The 25,276-nt window shown below is 38.1% G+C and overlaps 1 protein-coding gene across 17 annotated transcripts in view; it reads right to left on the reverse strand.

The window, feature by feature from the left end:
• Nucleotides 1–1,157: 1,157 nt before the first annotated feature.
• ATF7IP (activating transcription factor 7 interacting protein) overlaps nt 1,158–25,276 on the reverse strand; it is a 126,865-nt gene continuing 102,746 nt past the window's right edge. For all 17 annotated transcript variants that reach the window (XM_078338283.1, XM_078338280.1, XM_009003296.5 and 14 more), the window contains 5 exons: nt 18,527–18,605; nt 15,811–15,966; nt 12,772–12,954; nt 3,021–3,133; nt 1,158–1,794 (listed from right to left, as the gene is read on the reverse strand). In XM_078338283.1, coding sequence (XP_078194409.1) covers nt 1,375–1,794; nt 3,021–3,133; nt 12,772–12,954; nt 15,811–15,966; nt 18,527–18,605 — 951 coding nt within the window. In that variant the 3' untranslated portion in view covers nt 1,158–1,374. The remainder of the gene's footprint in view (nt 1,795–3,020; nt 3,134–12,771; nt 12,955–15,810; nt 15,967–18,526; nt 18,606–25,276) is intronic.

Genomic DNA, 25,276 nt, shown 5'->3' on the forward strand with positions numbered 1-25,276 from the left:
GAACTGGTATTGGGAGACAGTGTTGGGTAATAAACTAAACCAGAATCATTTTCATAATCTCTAACAGTGTGCAACATGGATACAATGTTTATGAAAAACTTTCTTCCACAATATGGTTTTCTCTTGGTCCACTTTACACAAAGTTAAATAGTGACCAAAAATAAAAGCATCTATAGTTTTCAAAGAAAACAGCACATCAAATTTTTGGAGTTAAATGTGATGCCACAGATGAGACTGTGCATGCAATGTGTGTGTACATGTACATCTATGTACACACAGACACACACACACACACACGCCCCTTGGTTTAAAAATCACTTGAGGAGGCTGGGCATGGTGGCTCATGACTAATCCCAGCATTCTGGGAAGCCAAGGTGGCAGATAACCTGAGGTTAGGAGTTCAAGACCAGCCTGGCTAACATGGTGAAACACTGTCTCTACTAAAAATAGAAAAATTAGCCAGGCATGGTGGCAGGTGCCTGCAATCCCAGCTACTCTGGGGCTGAGGCAGAACTGCTTGAACCCAGGAGGTGGAGGCTGCAGTGAGCTGAGATTGCACCACTGCACTCTAGGCTGGGTGACAAGAGCGAAACTCTGACTCAAAAAAAAAAAGTTATTTGAGGAGGTGTGCTATATTTGGTAGAGATGAAGGAGAAATCAAGGATAAAAGGCTGAAAAAGAAGAGGAAACAAAAATGGACATACGGCCATGTTTATTTATTTTTGGCCATGTGTTATTTTTGTAGCTAATCTTTAAGGCACAAAACAAATGTAAAAGCCAGATTAGGAAAGGACGGGGGCCACTGCAGATCTTTTTTCACCTAATTAACAACTCGGGAGACTTGACAAAAGAAAAGACAAATAGATCCTTTCCTGTGTTTGAATTAACCTATTTTAAACTATTGAGCCATTTTGTTTTTTATTTCTTTGGGTTTTGATTCTGTTTAAACCACTTAACTAAAATGATCCTACAGATCCTTTAAAAGCAGAATCATGCCAGTTATACATCTCCAGTCCTTTGATCTATTAATTTGTATTTTAAGAGGTAAATTTGAGAATAAAAATGGGAGACTCCAATGCAGTAAGACATAAATAGGGAAAAACACACACAAACACCCACACATATTCCCCAGCCTCAAAACTAAACCAAGGTACACATTTACATTTCGAAACCCCAAAGCCTAAACTGTCCAGGAGAAGTTTCTTGCTTTGTGGGCTGAGTTTATTTTGCTTCTGTTACAAACAAATGTAGTGTATACACACATCTGTCCAAGAAATCCACAAGGTGGATTTTACGTGGGGTATCATGCACAAGATTAAAAACAAGACCAAAAGGTGGAAAATTTAAAAGAGGAAAATATAAAGGCTCCAAGGTTTAACTGCTCTGGGTAGAAGAGATCACATCTGTTGACTGAGGATCACAGAAAGGCCCAAAACGTCCATAAATATCCTTGGCTCGTACTGCAAAGTAGTATTTGCTACCAGATACAAACTGGGTGAGAGTACATGCCATGGGCAAGGGAAGTGCCTTTACTTCTCCAATCTTTTTCCATTGTGAGGGCACAGTGGCACTGGGTTCCTCGTGGTAAGCATAGAGATGGTAGCTATCAACAGTGGCACAGCTTCGATCCACCTCCAGGACACTCCATGATAGTACTATGCCATTTTGACTCTGAACTCGTGCTAATTTCAAGTGTGGCTTCTGAGGCAGAGATGTGCTGGCAGCTTCTGGGGGCAGACGCTGTGGTTGTGGAGCTTCTGGTAAGGGTGCTGGGTGCACAGGGCGTGGGGGCTCCTAAAAAAAGAAGTCACACTGATTTATAATGATCACAAAAAGAACTATTTTAGAATGTTAGAATTAAAACACCTTAGAGAACAGATAGAGAGATATTATTTTACATCAAGAATTCTAAGAAATACCAAATACTGTGATCAAACTTGGAAGTTCTATTTGGTGTCACTTCCTAGACCTAAAATACTTTGAGTTTTTTTTGGGAAACAAAAAGCCCCTGCTGACAGAACATCATTTTGAGGAACATCAAACTAATGAGGTCCTTCTAACAAAATAATTTATGATCAAATTATCTATGTTACAGATTCTCACTTTAGTATGATGTCACACTTTTAAATATCATGTATGGCAGCCAAGATCATAAAAAACTGGAGTATACAACCTACTTTCATTCTTAAGTTATTTTGCAATATAAGATAGTAGTATATTCTTATAAATAAGAGCATTAACATTGAATATGTACTATACTCTTGGCCAGTTTATAAGAAAAAGGCAATATTTAAACTGAACTGTGAAAGATAGGATCCAGAGATGTGGAATGAATCATGTACCTTTCAGCCAATAGATAAAGCATGAGCAAAGGCATGTGGACAGGAACAAGTATTAACTTTTTCTTGGACACAGGGTATATGAAAAAGAATCTGGAAAGATAGGCGACACTATTCAGGAAGCCCTGCTGACTTCCGAACACTGGAAGACCATCATACAGTGATACTTCACACCAATCAAACACTGCCAAAACTGTGTCACAGGATAACATGACATTGCTTTGGAGGCTAAATCTAAGGAGAAATCTTCGGTTCTCTCTATTACCTCTTAACTAATGAATTCCCAGTATCACTGGATTCTTTAAAACAACTGATGACAACGTAGTAATTAGACGCGGCACAGAGGGAAAGAATAGAATCAGAACATGGAAAAATGAAAAATGTCCTTTTAAATTTAACTATAAATTAGAAATGGTCTATATTTCACTTCATATACCCAACTGTGGACCTGTTTTTGTACACTGTATACAACACAAGCAAATTCAATGATTCTAAATAATCATCAGCCCTAGTAACATTTCTTCATAATGGTAACATCAATTTTTAGAAATAAACTTCTGGAAAAGCAGAAAGACCTAGCATTTCCCTTGGATATAAGCACTTTAAAGAAAAGTGTCAACTACAATAATACTTTGTAGCTTTACAGTTGAGAATTTTGCGAAACCAAGCATCAACACTTACAGTATGCACTTGTGGTGGTCGATGATGCACTGTGAGCTGAGGTCCTGCTGATCCCAGGGTTAGTCCATTGTTTACAACGTATGTGGTTGTTTGAGGCACTCGAACTGTAACACCTACAAAAAAAATTACAGGATAAAATGATAATTCAATTGTAAGTTTGGTGGAAAACTGACTAAATATTTGAAGTCAGTGAAGCAATGATTTCAAGATTTGACAAGTAAGTTACTTCTAACCCAAAGGTCTTATTCGTATTTAGCCAAGCTATCATCCAGCCTGTGGATAAAGAAACTTTCTAATACGCGAGCACCAAAAAAAAATTCTAACTACCATAAACCCTCTCTCAAGTAGTCACTGGAGAATATGTGCCACCAACATGAGAGAAAATAAAGAGAAAAACACGAGACACAAGCAACAGGAGGTCCAAGACAGGGAGAAATAAATAGATCCTTACCAGGAGAACTATGAACACAAATCCTAGAGCACTGCTTGTGTACCACATGTAAACGGCAAATGGCCGTAATGGAGCAGTGTGACTCAAAAGACACACAAATTGGCAGTATTTTCATAAAAATCTCTGCTGTCTCATCTTTTCAATCAGTACACAAAGCTAGAATCAGTCATATTTGCCATCTATTGAGGTTCCTCTCATTCTCTCCATGCCCAACGGATTGGTTGAGGATACTCATTTCACCCCACAGAAAACTGCTGTGACATACACCAGGGAAAAATAGAAAATTTAGAGCCACCTACTGCCCTGACCATATGCCTGCCATATATTTAGTACCTGGCCCATGCTGTAGTTCTGCCTGGTGCCCTGACTATGGTGAGCCAAGTTTCCCAGAACTCATTTCTAATCTTGCTGATTAATCTTCTCAGACAATGCTCTTGTAAACTTGAGAGAGGTGAAGCCAAACTATAATCCAGAGACTCCAGTTTATTTTCTAATGATGGCATTACTAGGTTTCTTTAAACAGCTATATTTGTCCTTGCTAATACCTTTCATATTTTGCAAAACCAAATATTACATATGTATGATGGTTAACGGTGTCAACTTGATTGAAGGATATGAAGCATTAATCCTGGATGTGTCTGAGAGTGGCCAGAAGAGATTAGCATTTGAGTCAGTGGGCTGGGAAGGCAGATTCTCCTTTAATCTGGTGGACACAATCTAATCAGGTGCAGAAAATATAAAGCAGGCAGAAAAACATGAAAAGGAGAGACTTAGCCTTACCCTCCTAGCCTGTATCTTTCTCCCCTGCTGGATGCTTCCCGCCCTGGAACATCAGCCTACAAGTTCTTCAGTTTTGGGAGTCAGACTGGCTTTCCTTGCTCCTCAGTTTGCAGACAGCCTATCGTGGAATCTTGTAATTTTTTGTTGTTGTTGTTGTTGAGATGGAGTCTGGCTCTGTCGCCTCCTGAGTAGCTGAGATTACAGGCACGCACCACCATGCCCAGTCAATTTTTGTATTTTTAGTAGGGATGAGGTTTCACCATGTTGGCGAGGCTCCTCTCAAACTCCTGACCTCAAGTGATCTGCCCGCCTTGGCCTCCACAGTGCTGGGATTACAGATGTGAGCCACCATGCCTGGCCTGTTGTGGGACCTTCTGATTATGTAAATTGATACTTAATAAACTTCTCTTTACATATATAAACATTTACTATAAATAAAGTATATACTTTATATATATTAATATAGGTATATAAATAAAACATATACTATATATAAACTGTAGGATATCCTATTAGTTTATATATATATATATATAGCATATACATATTCTTTATATCCTATTACTTTATATATGCAGTATATATTTTATATATACCGTATTAGTGTAATACATATATAACATATATAATATATATCCTATTAGTTTATATTATATATCATATAAATATTATGTACAGGATATATACATGGGGGGGTGTGTATGTGCGTGTGTCTGTGTTTGTGTGTATACTATTAGCTCTGTCCCTCTAGAGAACCCTAATTGAGACTTTGGTACCCGAAGTGGGGTAAAGAGGAACAGAATATTTAGGGTGGAGTTCTTTCACTGATTTTGGGGTTTCTGGAGTTGACTGCTTAATATTAGACCCAAAAATCCTAACAACTCTACTTCTAATAGTATAGAGAACACTGATAACCCCTGGGGTGAACTGTCTAGAGAGTTATACGAAGTAAATGCATTTGATACTCCTGATTCACTGCTTCTGAGAGGCCAAGTTTAGTGCCTATACATAATACCTTGGACCATATGTGGAGAACATAATGAAGCTGGTCAGTTGTTCCTAAGTTCAGTGGACAAAGTGATAAAAGAAAATGATGAAATCAGGGATTCTAGCCAGGCATGGTGGCTCAGGCCTGTAATCCTAGCACTTTGGGAGGCTGAGGTGGGTGGATCACCTGAGGTCAGGAGTTCAAGACCAGCCTGTCCATCATGGTGAAACCGCATCTTAAAAAAATATATAAAAAAATAAAAAATAAAGAAATCAGGGATTCTGTCTCCCAGTTTCAGAAAAACATACTGAAGCTCAAATCTGCCAAGACTGCCCTGAATGAGTCTTATCTTTTGCAGAGAAAGAGCTGAAATTGAGGAAAACCAGATATAAGTTCTTATCATGCAAGTGGCTGACCTGCAACAAAAATGTATGCACAGCCTCGACAGGTATCTACTGTTAAAGTGACAGCATTAATTGAAAAAGAATGGGACCCAGAAACTTGGAATGGCGGTGTGTGGGAGGACCCTGATGAAGCTGGGGACATTGAGTTTGTAAATGCTGATGAAGCTTTTTTGCCAGAAAGAACAGCTTCGACCGAGCATGGTGGTGCACACCTGTAATCTCAGCACTTTAGGAGGCTGAGGCAGGCAGTTCATGAGGTCAGCAGTTAGAGACCAGCCCGCTAAACGTGGTGCGTGGTAAAACTCCACCTCCACTAAAAATACAAAAATTAGTTGGGTGTGGTGGCACACGTCTATAATCCCAGCTACTCAGGAGGCTGAGGCAGAAGAATTGCCTGAACCAGGGAGGTAGAGGTTGCAGTGAGCTGAGATCATGCCACTGCACTCCAGCTTAGGTGACAGAGCAAGATTCTGTCTCAAAAAAAAAAGTTAGAACAGCTTCCCCATTCCCAGTAGTGACAACGAATGCTCCCTGACCCATACTGCCATCAGCCTTTCCACCTTTGTCTGAGGAGATAAAACCTGTGCTGAATGAGGCAACAGTGATGGCCTCCCCTGATGCAGTTGCCTGGCAAAATAGTGTTGATTCTTCTCAGGAGCCACCCCAACACCTCTCTTTGCTTCTAGACCTATGACTAGACTAAAGTCCTGGTAAACCTCTAGAGGTGAGGTTGAGAGTCTGACCTACGAGGAGCTGTGCTACACTTGAAAAGAACTGTTTTGAGTTCTCTAATTTGTATACACAGAAATCTGGAGAACAAGGATGGAAATGGTTATTAAGGAAATGAGATTATGGTGGAAGGAACATAAAGTTAGATCAGGCTGCATTTCTTGATTTGGGCCCTCTAAGTAGGGACTCTGCACTTAATGCTGCAGCTCAGGGAGTCAAAAAAGTCTAATAGATCATTTGCTTGGTTAGTTGAAATATGGATTAAAAGATGGCCCACTGTGAGTGACCTGGAAATGCCAGATCTCCCTTGGTTTAATGTAGAGGATGGGATCCAACGAAGGGAGACTGGAATGGTGGGGTGGATCAGTCACTTTAGAGCTACTCATCCCAGCTGGGAGGGTCCAGAAGATATACCCTTGCCCAATGCCTTGCTAAACAGATTTGTAAGGGCAGCACCTGCATCTTTGAAGAGCTCTGTAATTGCTCGTCTCTGTATGTCAGATCTAATGGTGGGAACCGCAGTCACTCAACTACAAAATTTAAATACAATGGGAATAATTGGATCCTGAGGTGGCAGGGGCCAAGTGGCAGCACTCAACTGTCAAACGCAAGGTGGGAGCACCTACCGTAAGGAACAGCAGGGGCAAAGCGGCAATCAGAAGAGTCTCACTTGTGTAGAGCTCTGGCATTGGTTAATCAGTATTCCTAGAGGTGAAACTGACAGGAAGCCTACTGCATTCCTACTTAATTTGTAAAACCAGAAAACTTTTAGGTTGAATGGACAAAAGACTAAATTGAATAATAAAAACAGAATGACAGCCTCTCAATCAGTTTCCAGACTTAAGACAGTTTACAGACCCAGAACCCCTTGAATGAAGGAGGGGTCAGGTCCACTTCAAGAAGGACCCCAGTAGATTCCCGACAATGTATGCAGCGGATCTTTCTCCCATCCTTCCCCAAGGAGATCTCCAGCCTTTTACCAAGGTAATTGTGCACTGGGGAAAGGGAAATGATCAGACATTTCGGAGACTACTGAATGCTGCCTCTGAACTGATGCTGATTCCAGGGGACCCAAAACGTCATTGTGGTCCTCCAGTTAAAGTAGGAGCTTATGGAGATCAGATAATTAATGGAGTTTTATGTCAGGTCCAACTTACAGTGGGTCCGGTGTGTTCCTAGACTCATCCTGAGGTCATTTCCCCAGTGCCAGACTGCATAATTGGCATCAACATACTTAGCAGCTGACAGAAATCTCCGGATGGGAGAAAGATTCACTGCATAAATTGTCGGGAATCTACTGAGGTCCTTCCTCAAGTGGACCTGACCACTACTTCATTCAAGGGGTTCTGGGTCTGTAAACTGTTTCAAGTCTGGAAACTGACTGAGGGGCTGTCATTGGCTCCCTGACTGGTAGGGTGAGGGCTATTATGGCTATTATTAAGGCCAAATGGAAGCCATTACAGCTGCCTCTACCTAGTAAAACAGTAAATCAAAAACAGTATCACATCCCCGGAGGGATTAAGATTAGTGCCACCATCAAGAAGTTGAAAGATGCAGGGGTGGTGACTGCCACCACATCTACCTTCAACTTATCCATTCGGCCTGTGCAGAAGACAGATGGATCTTAGAGAATGACAGTGGATTATGCTAAGCTTAACCAAGTGGTGACTACAATTGCAGCTGCCATACCAGATGTGGTTTCATTGCTTCAGCAAGTTAACACATCTCCTGGTACCTGGTGTGTAGCCATGGATTTGGCAAATGCCTCTTCCTACATTCCTGTCCACAAGGCCCCACCAGAAGCAATTTGCCTTCAGCTGGCAAAGACAGCAACATACATTTACTGTCTTAGGGGTGTATCACCTCTCCAGCTTGTGTCATTGTCTTATTCTGAGAGATCTTGATTGGTTTTTGCTCCCACAAGACATCACACTGGTCCATTACGTTGAGGACATTGTGCTGACTGGATCAAGTGAGAAAGTAGCAAAAACCCTGAACTTATTGATGAAGCATCTGTGCGCCAGAGGATGGGAAATAAATCCGACTGAAATTCAGGGACTTTCTACCTCAGTAAAATTTCTAGGGGTCCAGTGGTACGGGGGCCTGTCAGGACATTCCTTCTAAGGTAAGGGAGAAGTTGCTATATTTGGTCCTTCCTACAACCAAGAAAGAGGCACAACATCTAGTAGGCCTATTTAGACTTTGAAGGCAACACGTTCCTCATTTGGGTGTGCTACTCTGGTCCATTTATCAAATGACCCGAAAGGCTGCCAGTTTTGAGTGGGATCCAGAACAGAAGAAGGCTCTGTAACAGATCCAGCCTTCTGGGCAAGCTGCTCTGCCACTTGGGCCATATGAACAAGCAGATTCAGTGTTGCTTGAGGTTTCACTGGTAGATGCAGAGAGTGTCTGGAGTCTTTGGCAGGCCCCCAATATGTGAATCACAGTAAAGGTCTTCAGGATTTTGGAGCAAGGCCCTGCCATCTTCTGCAGGTAACTACTCTCCTTTTGAGAGACAGCTCTTGGCTTGTTAACTGGGCTTTGGTGGAAACTGAACGTCTGACTATGTATGGGTTATCAAGTCACCATGCGACCTGAGTTGACTTCATGAACTGGGTGCTTTCTGACCCAATGAGCCATCTAGTGGGTCATAGGCAGCAGCATTCTATCATCAAATGGAAGTGGTACATATGTGACTGGGCTCAAGCAGGTCCTGAAGGCACAGTAAGTTACATGAGCAAGTGGCTCAAAGACCCATGGTCTCCACTCCTGCCACCCTGCGTAATCTTCCCCAGCCTGTGTGGATGGCCTCATAGGCAGTTCCCTACGATCACCTGACAGCGGAAGAGATGACTAGGGCCTGGTTCACAGATGGTTCTGCACCATAAGCAGGCACCACCCAAAGTACACAGCTGTAGCACTCCAGCTCCTTTCTAGGACATCCCAAAGTGCAGCAGTGAAGTGAAATCTTCCCAGTGGGCAGAACTTCGAGCAATGCATCCTGCTGTACACTTTGCAGGGAAGGATAAATGCCCATATGTACGATTATGTATATTTATGGGCTATACCCAATGGGGCAGCTGAAAGACCAGGGACTAGGAAGAAGTATGACTGGAAAATTGGTGACAAGACAATTTAGGAAAGAGAGATGCGCATGGACCTGCTGAGTGGTCAAAAACTGTGAATCAGATATTTGTATCCCTTGTGAGTGCTCACCAATCAGGTGACCTCAGCAGAGGAGGATTTTAATATGCAAGTGGATAGGATGACCCATTCTGTGGATACCACTCAGCCTCTTTCCTCAGATAGCACTGTCATGGCCCAAAGGGCTCATCAACAAAGCAGCCACAGTGGCACTGACCCACGGGCTCAGCAACATGGACTTCCACTTACCAAAGCTGCCCTGGCTATGGCCCCTGCTGAGTGCCCAATTTGCCATGAGCAGAGACCAACACTGAGCCCTCGATATAACACACCATTCCTCAAGGTGATCAGTTAGCTACCTGGTGGCAGGTTGATTATATTGGACCTCTTCCACCATGGAAAGGGAAGAGGTTTGTCCTCCCTAGAATAGACACTCCCTAGAATAGACAAGCTCCAGATATGGGTTTGTCTATGCTGCACTCAATGCTTCTACCAAGACTACCATCCACAGACTCACAGAATGCCCTATCCACTGTCATGGTATTCCACACAGCATTACCTCTAACCAAGGCACTCACTTTACGGCTAAAAAAGTGCAGGAGTGGGGTCATGCTCACGGAGTTTACTCATCTTACCATGTTTCCCATCTTCCTGAAGCAGCTGGATTGACAGAACAGTGGCATAATCTTTTGAAGTCACAATTACAATGCCAACTAGGTGACAATACTTTGCAGGGCTGGGGCAAAGTTCTCCAGAAGGCCATGTATGTTATGAATCAGGGTCCAATATGTGGTGCTGCTTCTCCCATAGCCAGAATTCATGGGTCCAGGAATTAAGGGGTGGAAGTGAAAGTGGCACCACTCACCATCACCCCTAGTGATCCACTAGCAAAATTTTTTCTTCCTGTTCCTGAGACATTATGTTCTGCTGGCTAGAGATCTTAGTTCAAGAGGGAAGAATGCTGCCACCAGGAGACACAACAATTCCATTAAACTGGAACTTAAGATTGTCACCTTGACAATTTGAGCTCCTCCTACCTTTAAGTCAACAGGCTAACAAAAGAGTTACAGTGTTGGCTGTGGACTATCAAGAAGAAAGCAGTCCACTGCTCTACTATGGAGGTAAGGAAGCGTATGCATGGGATACAGGAGATGCATTAGGGAGTCTCTTAGTATTACCATGCCCTTTGATTAAGGTCAATAGGAAACTACAACAGCCCAATCTAGGCAGCACTAAAAATGGCCCAGACCCCTCAGGAATGAAGGATTGGGTCATTCCACTAGGAAAAGAGCCACAACTAGCTGAGGTACTTGCTGAAGGCAAAGGGAACACAGAATGGGTAGTAGAAGAAGGGAGTCATCAATACCAGCTACGACCATGCAACCAGCTGCAGAAACGGAGACTATAATTATCATGAGTATTTCCTCCTCTTTTGCTAAAAACATATTTGTGCATGTATACACTTGTACTAAGAAAATGTATTTTCTTTTCCTTTATCATGTGACGTAAGATTTATTGACTTCCTATCAACATTTAAGTATTGTTAACTTTATATAATAGTATTTGGCTTGGGGACTGGTGTGTTTTCAGTTGTACAAAGGATAGTTGTATTAGGTTACAACTAGGTGTAATAATGTCCTATTACTTTCTTTATTTGAAATATATGTATGATCTCAGGAGATATGTATGGGTTCAAGTTGACAAGGGGTGGACTTGTGATGGTTAATACTGAGTGTCCACTTGATTGAATTGAAGGACACAAAACAGTGATCCTGGGTGTGTCTGTGTGGGTGTTGCCAAAAGAGATTAACATTTGAGTCAGTGGGCTGGGGAAGTAAGACCCACCCTTGATCTGGAGGGCACAATCTCATCAGCTGCCATGCAATATAAAGCAGGCTGAAAAATGGGAAATGGAGAGACTGGCCTAGCCTCTTGCCTACATCTTTCTCCCGTGCTGGATGCTCCCTGCCCTCAAACAATGGACTCCAAGTTCTTCAGTTTTGGGACTCAGACTGGCTTTCCTTGCTCCTCAGCTTGCAGACAGCCTATTGTGGGACCTTGTGATCACGTCAGTTAATACTTAATAAACTCCCCTTCATATATATATATATACATACACACACACACGTATATATATATATATCTCTCTCCTGTTCTGTCCCTCTAGAGAACCCTAATATAGTATGTTTTAATGATATCAATATTGGTAGCAAAATCACAAAGGAAAGCAGAATGAGTAATAGAAAAGCGAGAGCAGTGGTTACCTTTAATGAAAAGGAAAAGGAATGTAATCAAGACAGGGATACAAGAGCAATTACAGGATATTAAAATATTTCTATTTCTTAACCTGATGAAGAGTTCATAGGTAGTTCATTTTATTATTTTTCTTTACCTTAAAGTTTAAATATACCTTTTATATAAGTTTGTGTTTGTATGATATAATCTACTACTTACATATATATATGGTTAATAATTTTAAAATATATGTCATATACTTAAAGAACATGTATGTAACATATATATGTAACTAATATATGATATCTATAGGAAACTACAACCTTCCTTTAACATTTTCCCTTCTTTTATTTCTCAGCCACTTTCCATATCTTTAAGACTCTCATTGAAGGCTATCCTTTACCATGATTTCCATCATCTGAGCTAAGTCGCAATTGACCATTCCCACTTTAATTAGGTAAGGTGTCTCTTAATAGAATAGAGAATATACCAGTATCAAACTGTGTACTATAGTAGTACAGGCCATAAACACAGTTAAAGACAACACTCAGAGAACAAATCAACTAGTATACATGAACAATTTTCTCTGGTTAACTCTCCTAAGGGAAGAAAAATAGTAATAGATTACTTTTGGTTACACTGCCATTTCTTTTCTGAAAATTATTTTTAATTGACAAAAACTATATATATTTATAGCATACAACACTATGTTTTGAAATATGTATACACTGCAGAATAGCTAAATCTAGCTAATTGACATAATCTCACATATTTACCTTTTTTGTGTGTTGACAACATTTAAAATCTGCTCTATCAGCTATTTTCAAGAATACACCACACCGTTTTCAACTATACTATAGTTTCCATGTTGTAGTACAGATCTCTTGAACTGATAACAATACTTTTAATATGACATTATAAGAAATTTTTGCAAAATTTAACATTATTATATGCCACTCCAACTAAATGCTGAAGAGGGCTACATGTATCTTGGGGCCATATATAAGAAAAGTCTCTTACTGTTTTGGGGATTGACCTGCCGAACAGCAGGAGCCTGCATAACAGTTCCTCGCAAGGGAGCCTGAGCTGGTGGTGCAGGAAGAGTTGTATAAACCACCTGGTGGTTTGCAGGAGCTCTTGGTACAGGGAGTCTTGTGGTCACCTGAGTTACCGGACGGTGGGTTACATTCACGGTAGTTGGAGCTAATGCAAGGCAGAAAAAGATATTAAGAATACAGTAAATTCTATGTTAAGCAAACAGTATTTAATGGTAGTTACCTTTCATAAAATCTAACTATGATAAAGAGAGAAATTGAAATAACAGTCTCCTTTTGTGATCTTCTAAGATAAAAATGATAAGGCCAATAAACATTAATAATATTAAAATCCAAGCTTTGAAGGAAAAGAACACCTCTACCACATTCAATTCCCTTCCCACTCTTTGGTTTGACCAGATACTATGTAATGTGAAGATTTTTTTTTAAGTGTAGATTTAAGAGTATGATGCCACAGAAGTGACTAAAAAGTTAAAAACTTCCTAATTTTAATTGTTCTTAGCGAAGTTCTTTAATTAGTATAAGCCCTCCTGGTCTTCTACCAAGGGGGTATAAATCCAAAAGAGTATCTTTGTATTCTCAAAGATGAAGAAACTGACTGGCTATTGATAATTCACATTTATTTTTCTATCCTTTTTTTTTTTATTTCCCAGAAGAACTGTAGAACATAAGCCCACATTTATTTTTCAAGTGAGCCAACCTATCTCTATCTCATTATAATTCACATTTCGTTTAGCTGAACCAATCTTTTTTTAAAAACAGTAAATAAAATTCATTAAAAAACAGACTTCTTCTTTCTCTACTCTGGCATTCCTCCTATTGTATGTTCCAGAAAGCATTAATACCTTGAGTAATGTTAATAAATGTTTATCAAAAAATGAGTCCTAAACTTTTAGACAGTATGTATCTACAATAATGATTTTTTTTTCTTTGAGGCAGAGTCTCACTCTGTCACCCAGGCTGGAGTGCAGTAGCAGATCTCAGCTCACTGCAATCTCTGCCTCCTAGGTTCAAGCAATTCCCCTGCCTCAGCCTCCCAAGTAGCGGGGACTACAGGTGCATACCACCAGGTTCAGCTGATTTTTGTGTGTGTATTTTAGTAGAGAGGTAGTTTCACCATGTTGGCCAGGATGGTCTCGAACTCCTGACCTCGTAATCCACCTGCCTCAGCCTACCTAAGTGCTGGGATTACAGGCATGAGCCACTATGCCCAGGCTACAATAATGATTTTTAAGTAACAGTTTCTTGTTAACAACTCTCTGAATTAGAATCATATTTTACAAATGGCTATGTAGTAACTATATAATAAAAAATAATAAATCATATGGAAAAAATGGGTTCTATAATAAAATAAATTTGGAGGAAAATATTGGCTATAACAAAGATAAAAAGGTTTCTTTACTATAGACTCTTCAGTCTTTACAGATCCTAACTTTCAATGTGAGTTTTCAGAAAAGGGGAAGAAAGTATTGACAAGAAAGAAAACTTATCTCTTTATCTCTTCACTCCCCATTCCATAATCTACGCTGCCCATGGGTTTGAATAATGACATTTCCTTCCAAAATATCTAATTTTGATGACTGTTATCATAACTTTGTATATATGTAAAGAAAGATAACACAGCTCCCAAGATTGAACTTACTAACAACTGCCTACTCAGATAGAACAACGGTACTGAAATATGAGAACCAATATAAAATCTACACACCAGAAATAAAGTTTCATAAGCATATTCTTTTGCCTGGCAATGCCAACAAGGCAAAATTTATTTTAACTGATAGAAAATTAGTTTAACTGATAGATTCAACAAACCTAAATAGTCCCTACCAAAACAACCACGCATTACTGCATCAACAATAATTTCATAACTCAAGGATTAACAATAGTTTGCTAAGTAACTTTGGAAAATATCCTGATTCCTACAAGTTACCTGGTGTTTTAGGTATAAATTTCACTGGATAAAACCCCACTTTAATTCAATATTTTCCTTAATGAGAAGAGTACTTATGTAAGTACTGTGCAGTTAAGTCTTCAAGCCAATGGACTGTTTTACAGAAGACAAACCATCTTGACGGGTTTCTGAACAGTTTAGGAGATACAGACTAAATCTTGAAAATGCTGAATTTACAGTTTCTTGAAAGGTAGCAAGTATATGCTTCCTGATGGTAGTGTTAGAATAGTTAAAGCTATTTCGAAATAAGACACGTATAAAAATTCTTGGTCAATCAATTATAAGTTCTTGGTCACACTCAGAATAAATCATTATATTCACCCCTTCTGAAGAAACTACACTCATTTCTGCTGTTTACAGAACATTTGCTGTGCAGATAACAAATCTGCTCATATTAATTTTTTTGTAGAAACAGGGTTTTTACTGTGTTGCTCAGGCTGGTCTCAAAAATGTAACTCAGAATAATATTATTTTCCACATTCACTAATCACCAAAGTTTTATAGATATGTATGTGAACATTATTTTGTACAGCCAAGTAAGTTTGAGAAATACTTTATATCTTAAATCATTCTTGGAGATTTATATTATAAATTAGCATAGTAAAGGCTCAGACAAGTCTGCATTAAGGAAAAAAATCAATTTAACGTTAAACTCAGCATTTCCCACGCATATTTAATGATGGAACTTTGTATTCATGAAACACCTGTTAACACTGCAGAATAACTAGGAATATGGTTTACCGTTTCTAAATATTATAACTAACTCAGAATATTATTATTTTGAATGAATGCTTTTAAAAATTACTTCTATTTTTACTTATATAATGTTAAATAAATATATACTTTAAGTTTCCGCTATAATCATTATTTACCAGTGCTGCTACTTAAGACAGCAAAAGTAAGTTATACGGCCTTCAACAAGACATACATTGTAGTCCTCAAATTAGCAGTAAGAATTGTTCTTAATTTTCTGTCTTATCTTTCTACTTAATTCCAGTCATAGTTTTCTGCAGGCAAAACTAAAGCTTCTACTCAATGGTTCAATAAATTTACCTGTAGGTAGTAAGTGGATGGTGGTCTGAGATGGTCCACTTGTTGGCACCCCAGATGGTTGAAGAGGCGGTGCTGGTTGTATAGGTTGCAGTGGTCGTGACACAGGCTGAGAAGAACTCATGGTTGATACAGGGGTGTGATTTAGCTTTTTGGGGTCTGTTAGTTAAAAGTGATATATTACAACTGACAAGAAAAAAATCAGGAAATACAAGTCTTTCTTCTATGGGTAAATTTTACTTTTGCTTGCCATTTGAATGTCACATTTACCTCTAAGAGAACAATTTATTTCTATTTTGCTTACATGTATTTTTGCTGATTTGAAAACTGAGTTAAGAACAAACATGTAATTCGCTGGTGGTTCTATCACAGATTCGAATTCACATCTACAGAAATTCAGAAATCTTCTAAGTTCAATACAATATGTCAAATAGAATAATTACTTGCATAAATATATAACCTACATATCTATATGAAGGACACTCTTCTAGACAAATATCTATAAACTGATGCGTTTTCTCTGTGATCTTGAATTACAACAATTATTTAGGTTCTTTAATAACAGATGGTTGGGCCGGGCATGGTGGCTCACGCCTATAATCCCAGCACTTTGGGAGGCCGAGGCGGGTGGATCACAAGGTCAAGAGATCGAGACCATCCTGGTCAACATGGTGAAACCCCGTCTCTACTAAAAACACAGAAAATCAGCTGGGCATGGTGGTGCGTGCCTGTAATCCCAGCTACTCAGGAGGCTGAGGCAGGAGAATTGCCTGAACCCAGGAGGCGGAGGTTGCAGTGAGCCGAGATCGCGCCATTGCACTCCAGCCTGGGTAACAAGAGCAAAACTCCGTCTCAAAAAAAAAAAAAATAACAGATGGTTGGTTATCATTACTATATAGTCTTTAAAATACATGAAGAATGACTAATCTCAAAAAAGGGCTTCAATAGCCTATGAAATAAATATGTGCATCTTAGAAAAAAACTCTTTAAAATAGGAAACCACTATGAAGATGGTGACCGAAAAGTCCTTCTATCCAAAATAATCCCCATCGATTTCTGTCCTATAGAATTCCGCACTAAATGTACATAAAACCCAAAGCTTTTTCCAATGGATACTTTGCCACTGGAAAACAGCGTACTTTAAGAATGTGAGAATTTGAGACAGACCCAAATTCTGGGGCCGCAGAGAGACCGCATGAGGCATGGATGCTAGGGAAATGGTGAGAGCACCGAAAACAAACTCTGCAGACTTTACTTTCTAATTCAGTAGGCCTGCCTGCGTCCTCTCAAAAACTTGTAATTTTTTTTTTTTTTAGGGAGCCATTGTAAGAGTCATGGCTGTCTATAAAAAAAATCAGTGAAAGCAACACAGACAATTTGAAACTTTTAAAGAATAAGCATACTGGCTTTAGTTCAACCCGGATGAAGGATGGCATAAATTTCTCAATTCAGTTTTAAATAACAAAACTGACTTTACTGTCATATAACCAATTTTATAGCTATTTAACTTTTGTTTTCCTAAGCCCAACTAGACTGACTCCCCAAAATATTACTTTTAAAATATTTGGGTGTTTAAAAAAATGTAGTATCTTTAAGATAAGTAACTGAGCATATGATATTTTCCACATTCACTAATCACCAGTTTTACAGATATGTATGTGAACATTATTTTGCGCAGCCAAGTAAGTTTGGGAAATACTTTATATCTTAAATCATTCATTTACATTATAAATTAGCATAGTAAAGGCTCAGAGAAGTCTGCATTAAGAAAAAAAGCAATTTAACTTTAAACTCAGCATTTCCTAAAGCATGTTTAATCATGGAACTTAGTATTCATGAAACACCTATTAACACTGCAGAGTAACTAGAAATATGGTTTATAGTTTCTAAGTATTGTAACTCAGAATATTATTATTTTGGATGTGAATGCTTTTTAAAATTACTTCTATTTTTTTATATAATGTTAAATAAAAGAAATTTATTCAAATGACCAAAATTAAATGTATACACACTTAAATACAGTATCTACACTGAAACATAAACAGAGAGAAAAAGAACCTTTAATGTAGAGACAGCAGAGTTGGATTTGACTCCCAAGACCTTTACTGACTCTGACTTTTTCTCTCTAAGGCTAACAAGTTTCCTCAAGTCTAAAATGAGTATTACAGCATTTTTGCAAGGTTCAAGTAAAATAACAGATACAAAAACAGAGGTACTCCACAAATTACAATATTCTCTTAATTGCTGTTTTCCTCTACAGATGTACACTCATTTAAGACTGATTTCTATTTTTTTTGAGACAGGGCCTCATTCTGTCACCCAGGCTGGAATGCAGTGGTAAAAACACAGGTCACGGCAGCCTCGACCTCCCAGGCTCAAGCTATCCTCCTGCCTCAGCCTCCCATGTAGCTGGGACCACAAACACACCCAGCTAATTTTTAAATTGTAGAGACGGAGTTTCACTGCATTGCCCAGGCTGGTCTGAAACTCCTGGTTTCTTGCCCCAATCCTCCTGCCTTTGCCTCCCAAAGCACTGAGATTATAGTTATGAACCACTGTGCCTGGCCTTTAAAATTCTAATCTAAAAACCTTTCATTCCTAAAAGAACACAAATAAACCAAGCATAATGCTGTAAACATCTATCTTCATAGAATTGTACTGTATTGAGACAGACAAAAGTGGTATCAAAGCATTCCTTGTACAATTGCTATTGAAGTACCTTGTGAAGCTCCACTCTCTTCATCATCCATTGTGAGATCAATGACACCACTTGAATCACTGCCAGTGGCTTTTCCGCTCTGAAAAACAAAACTTCTACATTTTGCAAAGAAAACTCTGGCATATACATGTTAAAAAATGCAATGATATGTGAGGTAACATGAGACTAATGAACACCTGGTTTAATCTGGGCCCCTAAATGGCTGTACCCGAATAAACAGAGTTTGTCAGACAAATGCCCCAGGATACTCATGAGTTAAACATCTACCATAGGAAATATAAGTTTCTAAAGAAACTCAAGAAGTTTTATTTAAGAAATTAAGCTGTTGCATACAGCAAATAAAGTGATTCAACATATTTTTCATTTTGTGACATTTAAAATGTTGATCAGTACTACTCTGAATAATCAATATGAATCCACCAAAACACCAAAGGCAATCTTTAAAGCTAGAATTGAGTTACAGAAAATAATCTAAAGTTTTTGCTTTAAAAAACAGTATGGTATGGTATGGTATGGTATGGTATGGTATGGTATGGTATGGTATGGTATGAAATGATACAGGACACTATGCTACTTAACTGTACATCCAAGTTGACCAGTCAACCCATCGTCCAAAAATCATTAGAAATATTAGGATTAAAAGAAAAACCTTTAAAAATCACATGATAGCAACCGACAAGGAAGGTAAGACAATATAGATCTAAAGAGGCAGGACTATGAAGTCAGAAAGGTTAAGTGTGTCTTATAGTTCTCACTTATTAGCTATCTGATTCAGATAGGTACTTATCTCAAGTTCCAATATCTGAATATTGAGGCTATTGTGAGGATTAATCCAAATGTGTATATAAGGGGCTTAACACAATATATGATACATAGCAACCACTTAATAACTTAATAATCACAATGTACTTTGATATACTGAAGTCAATTCCAAATGATAAAGGCTTTCATCTGCAAAACTCAAGTTGATAAATTAAAGAAAATAATTCCTTGATTTTAGAATATCCAGGCCCAATCCCAAGACAATAATGGAATTCTAATTCTTATACATGTTTCTATAATAATGATTTCACAGAAAATGGGTTATTTACACCAAAAATCTATAAAATCTCAAACTAAAAAATCCCCAAAATCGTCAATGAATGTAAAATAATCATTCACTACAACTTATTATCTGTAAGGTCCACTTTTCAAAAGTGGAACTAACTTAGGAAGAAAAATAATACAAACTGACTCTAAGCAGAACCAGATATTACATTCAGCAGATAAAAGACTTGCAAGCAGCTATTAAAAATATGTTCAAGGCCAGGCACAGTGGCTCAAGTCTGTATTTCTGGCACTTTGGGAGACCGAGGCAGGTGGATCACAAGGTTGCGAGTTCAAGACCACCCTGGCCAACACAGTGAAACCCCATCTCTACTAAAATTATAAAAATTAGCTATGCATGGTAGCAGGCACCTGTAGTCCCAGGTACTTGGGAGGCTGAGGCAGCAGAATCACTCGAACCCAGAAAAGTGGAAGCTGCAATGAGCTGAGATTGCACCACTGCACTCCAGCCTAGAGGACAGAGCGAGACTCCAACTCAAAAAAAAAAAAAGTTCAAATAATTAAATAATAATGAATGCACAAACAGGAAATTTCACAAGAGAAAAAGAAACTGAAAAAAATATAAATAATAGAGCTTAAAAATAATTTCTATAATAAAAATTATGTAAGCATAAAAGCAGATTGCCTGGGGCAGGAAAAACTCAAATGAAATTGATGCTAGATCAATATAAATTTTCTAGTCTATAGGACAGAAAGAAAAACAGAAGAAAATACCCAAAAAAAACCCTGAAATTTGCGCAATAAGAAACAGTTCAGCAAACCCCTAAATGAGAAGAAACAAAGAGCTCAAAAAGAATTGAGTAATAACCAAAACTTCCCACATTTGGTATAAAACATTTACTTACAAATCCAAGAGGTTTAATGAACCTCAAGCAGAAGAAACACTAAGAAATCCTTAAGTATACACATCATAGTAAAAATATTGAAAACCAATAATGAAACATTTTGAAAGTAAACAGAGAAAATTACATGTTACACAGGAGTAAAGACTAACTGCTAGGAGGGAGGATCCAAGATGGCCAATCGCTAACATCTCGGGATTGCAGCTCTCAGTCAAAGCGCAGAGAACTAGAGGACACCACACTTTCAGACAAATTCAGGTCGCTCACGGAGCAGAAGATCCCCAGTGGAGGAGTCACAGGGGTTGCCAGCATGACTCTTGTGGCCGGCGCAGCGTTTTCACCGGCACCTCGGCGCGGCAGCTCTGGGAGCAGAGCAAACAGGGCTGGCTTCCCTTCAGACTGAGGTTTGGGGGAGCCACACAGGTCCCCAGCATGACTCCTGAGGCCGGCGCAGCGGCTTCGCCATCACCTTGGCGCGACAGCTCTCGGAGCAGAGTAAACGAGACTGGTTCCCCTTCTGACCGAGGTTTGGAGCCCCAGGAAGGCAGAGTCACCTATTTCGGACACAAGAAGGAAGCCAGACAGGAGAATCCTGGACAGAAAAGCACCATCAGTCTTAATGCCGCTGTTCTGGCCCTGGGAACTAACAACTTGGACGTCCACTCAAGAGACCTAATCTGAAAGTTGGTAATTTCAAAGACGACAGGAGGATAAATTGACAATGATGGGAAGAAACCAGCGTAAAAAGGCTGAGAATACTCAAAATCAGAACGCCTCTCCCTCTAAAGATGATCACAGTTCCACATCAACAATGGAACAAGGCTTGATGGAGAACGAGTGCATCCCAATGACAGAATCAAGCTTCAAGGAATGGATAAGAAACTTCTGTGAGTTAAAAGAACATGTTGTAGACCAATGTAAAGAAACTAAGAACTTTGAAAAAAGGTTTGATGAAATCCTATTGAGAATAGACAACTTACATAGGAATATAAGTGAATTAATGGAACTGAAGAATACAATACAGGAACTCCAAGAAGTATGCAAAGGTTTAAACACTCGAATTGTTCAAGCAGAAGAAGGGATATCAGAGGTCAAAGTCCAAATTAATGAAATAAAACAAGAAGACAAGATTAGAGAACAAAGGATAAAAAGGAATGAGCAAAGTCTACAAGAAATGTGGGACTATGTGAAAAGACCAAATTTACATTTGATAGGTGTACCTGAATGTGACGGAGAGAATGAATCCAAGCTGGAAAATACCCTTCAGGATATTATTCAGGAAAATTTTCCTAAACTAGCAAAGCAGGTCAATATTCAACCCCAGGTAATACAGAGAACACCACAAAGATATTTCTCAAGAAGAGCAACCCCAAGGCACATAATCGTTAGATTCACCAGGGTTGAAACGAAGGAGAAAATACTAAGGGCAGCCAGAGAGAGAGGTCAGGTTACCCACAAAGGCAAGCCAATCAGACTTACAGCAGATCTCTCAGCAGAAACTCTACAAGCCAGAAGAGAGTGGGGGCCAATATTCAACATCCTCAAAGAACAGAACCTTCAGTCCAGAATTTCATATCCAGCCAAACTAAGCTTCACAACTGAAGGAAAAATAAAATCTTTTACGAACAAGCAAGTACTCAGAGATTTTATTACCACCAGGCCTGCTTTACAAGAGCTTCTGAAAGAAGCATTACACACAGAAACAACCAGTATTAGCCTTTCTAAACATATACCAAAAAGTAAAGAGCACCAACATAAAGAAGAATTTACATCAACGAATGGATAAAACAGCCAGTTAACATCAAATGGCAGTAACCCTAAATTTAAATCGACTAAATCCCCCAAAAGACATGGCCAAAACCCAACAGCATGTTACATCCAGACCTGTTTCACATGCAAGGATACACAAAGACTCAAAACAAAGGGATGGAGAAAGATTTACCAACCAAATGGAGAGCAAAAATAAATAAATTAATAAATAAAAAGCAGGAGTTGCAATTCTCGTATTGGATAAAATAGATTTTAAAGCAACAAAGATATAGTGGTAAAAGGATCAATGCAACAACAAGAGCTAACGATCCTAACACCCAGATACATAGAGACTTAGATTCAATGAGACAGAAAATTAATAAGGATATCAAGGACTCAAACTCAGATCCGGAACAAGTAAACTTAATAAATATTTATAGATACACAAAACATACATTCACAAATTATACATTCTTCAAATACACAAAATATACATTCTTGTCAATACCATATCACACCTACTCATAGGTTTAAATGAAACATTGATTGGCCATTATTAATACCATTTTTTTTTTAGAATAAAGCAATATTTCCATTCACCCTCCCTCTTTCTCTTCCTCTTTCTCCCTCTCTTTTATTCATTTTCTTTTCTTTCCTTCTCTCAAAAAAAAAATAAAAAATAAAAAATAAATCAACTTGTAAACCTCTAGATCCAGGTCGGCAATGTCTCATTGCTTGATTTCCTTCCCTCCCTCCCTCCCTCCCCAGTTCCTCCCTTCCTTCCTTCTTTCCTTCATCCCTTCCTTCCTCCCTCCCTTCCTCCTTCCCTCCCTTCCTGCCTTCCTCCCAAAAAAAAAAAAAAAAAAAGACTGACTGCTAACTACTGGTTAGAAACTATGGAAGCAAAAAGACACTGGAACAATATATTCAAAGTACTGATTTTTAAAAAAAAAACCTTTAAACTAAGAATTCTATATCCAATGAAGCTCTCCTTGAGAAAAGGAGACAAAAGACACAAATGTACATTTTTTAGATATTAAAAAAACAAGAGAAAGCATCACGAGCAGATCTACACTGCACAGATGAGCATAAGGAAACACTTCAGTTTGAAAGGAAATACCAACTTGGATCATAGGAAAAAGAGGACCAGAAAAGGCAAACATAAGTACAAATACTAAGATTATATTTCTTTTCTGTTCTCAATTTCTTTAAAATTCTATAAGGCAACAATTAAAAATATATATATTTAGATATCTACAACATGTACATTAAAATAATTTCATATATGTGCAAATAAGACCACAATACATGTGAAAACATGAACATGATATTTAAGGAAAGCAACTGCATTAAGGAGGTAAATGTACACATACAATGGCAAGGTTATATAATTAAGATTCAGATACATACTGTAACTCTAGAACGACCCCTAAAACACACAAAAACACACAAACACACAGAGAGCAACCTAGAAAGCTAACTGAGGAATTAAGACAGAATGCTTTAAAACAAAACTGATACAAAATAAAGCAGGAAAAAAGGCACATAGAACCCAAGAAAAAAAGAAAACAGATGAAACCAACAGAAAATAGCAAAATAGAAGACCTAACCACAATCCTATAAATACTTATATTAACTATAAATGGCCTAAAAACTCCTATCAAAATGTAGAGATTATCACCACAACAAATCAAGAAATATGATGTTTTTTTCTCTTACAGATTCACTTTAAATACAAAAACACAGACTGAAACTAAAAAGCTAAAACAAGTAACATGCAACAGTAAGCATAAAAATGCTGCTCTATATTAATATGAGAAAGAGTGACAAAGAGGGAACCTTTATAATGATAAAAGTATGGCAAGATTACAAATTATACATTATTTAAAAAAACCATGTAATACAGTGTCAAAAACCTATGAAGCAAGACTGCCAAATTAAAAGAAAAAAACAGATTCACAATCATATCACTCTTAGCAATAGATAAAACCACTACAGCAAAAGGCAATAATCAGTGAATAAATAATCCAAATTACACTATCAACCATGCTATACTGACATTTATAAAACATTACACCCAACAGTAGAATACATACTCTTTTCAAGTGTAGTGATACATTTACTAAGATATATACCATATATGGGGCATTATAACATACATCTAATTTATATAAAAGTAACAAAGTCATACAGAGGATATTTTCTAAACCCAATAGCATTAAATGAAAAAAATTAATAATAAAAAATTTGCAACATCCCCAAATATTACAAAATTAAACAAATTACTAACTAACCCAGGACCCAAAAGGAAATAAGGAACTACATGAAATAAAAATGCAACAAATGACAATTTATGGAATGCAGCCAAAACAGTACCCAGAGGAAAATGTAAATTATTAAATACTTATTATATAGGTCAAGATCTACAAGCAATGATTTATTGATAAATTATGATTTTTATTGATCATAAGCTGACAGATATAATTTATCTATTATCATACACAATGAGTAGTTTCCTGAATAGACTCTTTTTTGACGAATAAAATGGGTAAATATTTCAGTAACTATTAAATACATTTAAAAGATAATTATGATAGCTAACACTTCTCCAGTCTCTGTGCTAAATGCTTTACATGCATTATCATGTTTACTCTTCGCAGTATTTCTACATGGTAAGTACTAGCTCTGTTTTTCAGGTGAAAAATCAAAGGTGCCCAGTAACTTGTCAAAGCACCACTGTTAAGTAACTGGCTCCAGATTGTCTGACTGTAGACCTTATTATTTCTTTTTTTTTTCCTACCCTCCCCCGTCCTTAATATTTCTATGTCACTAGGTGGAAATGGACAGACACACACACGTATGTATCTTGACATTTTTCTATCTGTGTTTACACATTACTGAAGCCTTCAGTTGGAAATCATTAAAAAAATTATATCAAATAGTTAACACTAGAAATGTATTTTATTAAAAACTTAGCTAATCACGTGTTATTTCCCAAAATGGCCAGTCTCAATAAGCAAACACTAAGAAAATTTTAAGAAAGCAAAGATAC

This window comes from Callithrix jacchus, chromosome 9 (assembly GCF_049354715.1).
Source record: "Callithrix jacchus isolate 240 chromosome 9, calJac240_pri, whole genome shotgun sequence".
NCBI classification, from domain to species: Eukaryota; Metazoa; Chordata; class Mammalia; order Primates; family Cebidae; genus Callithrix; species Callithrix jacchus.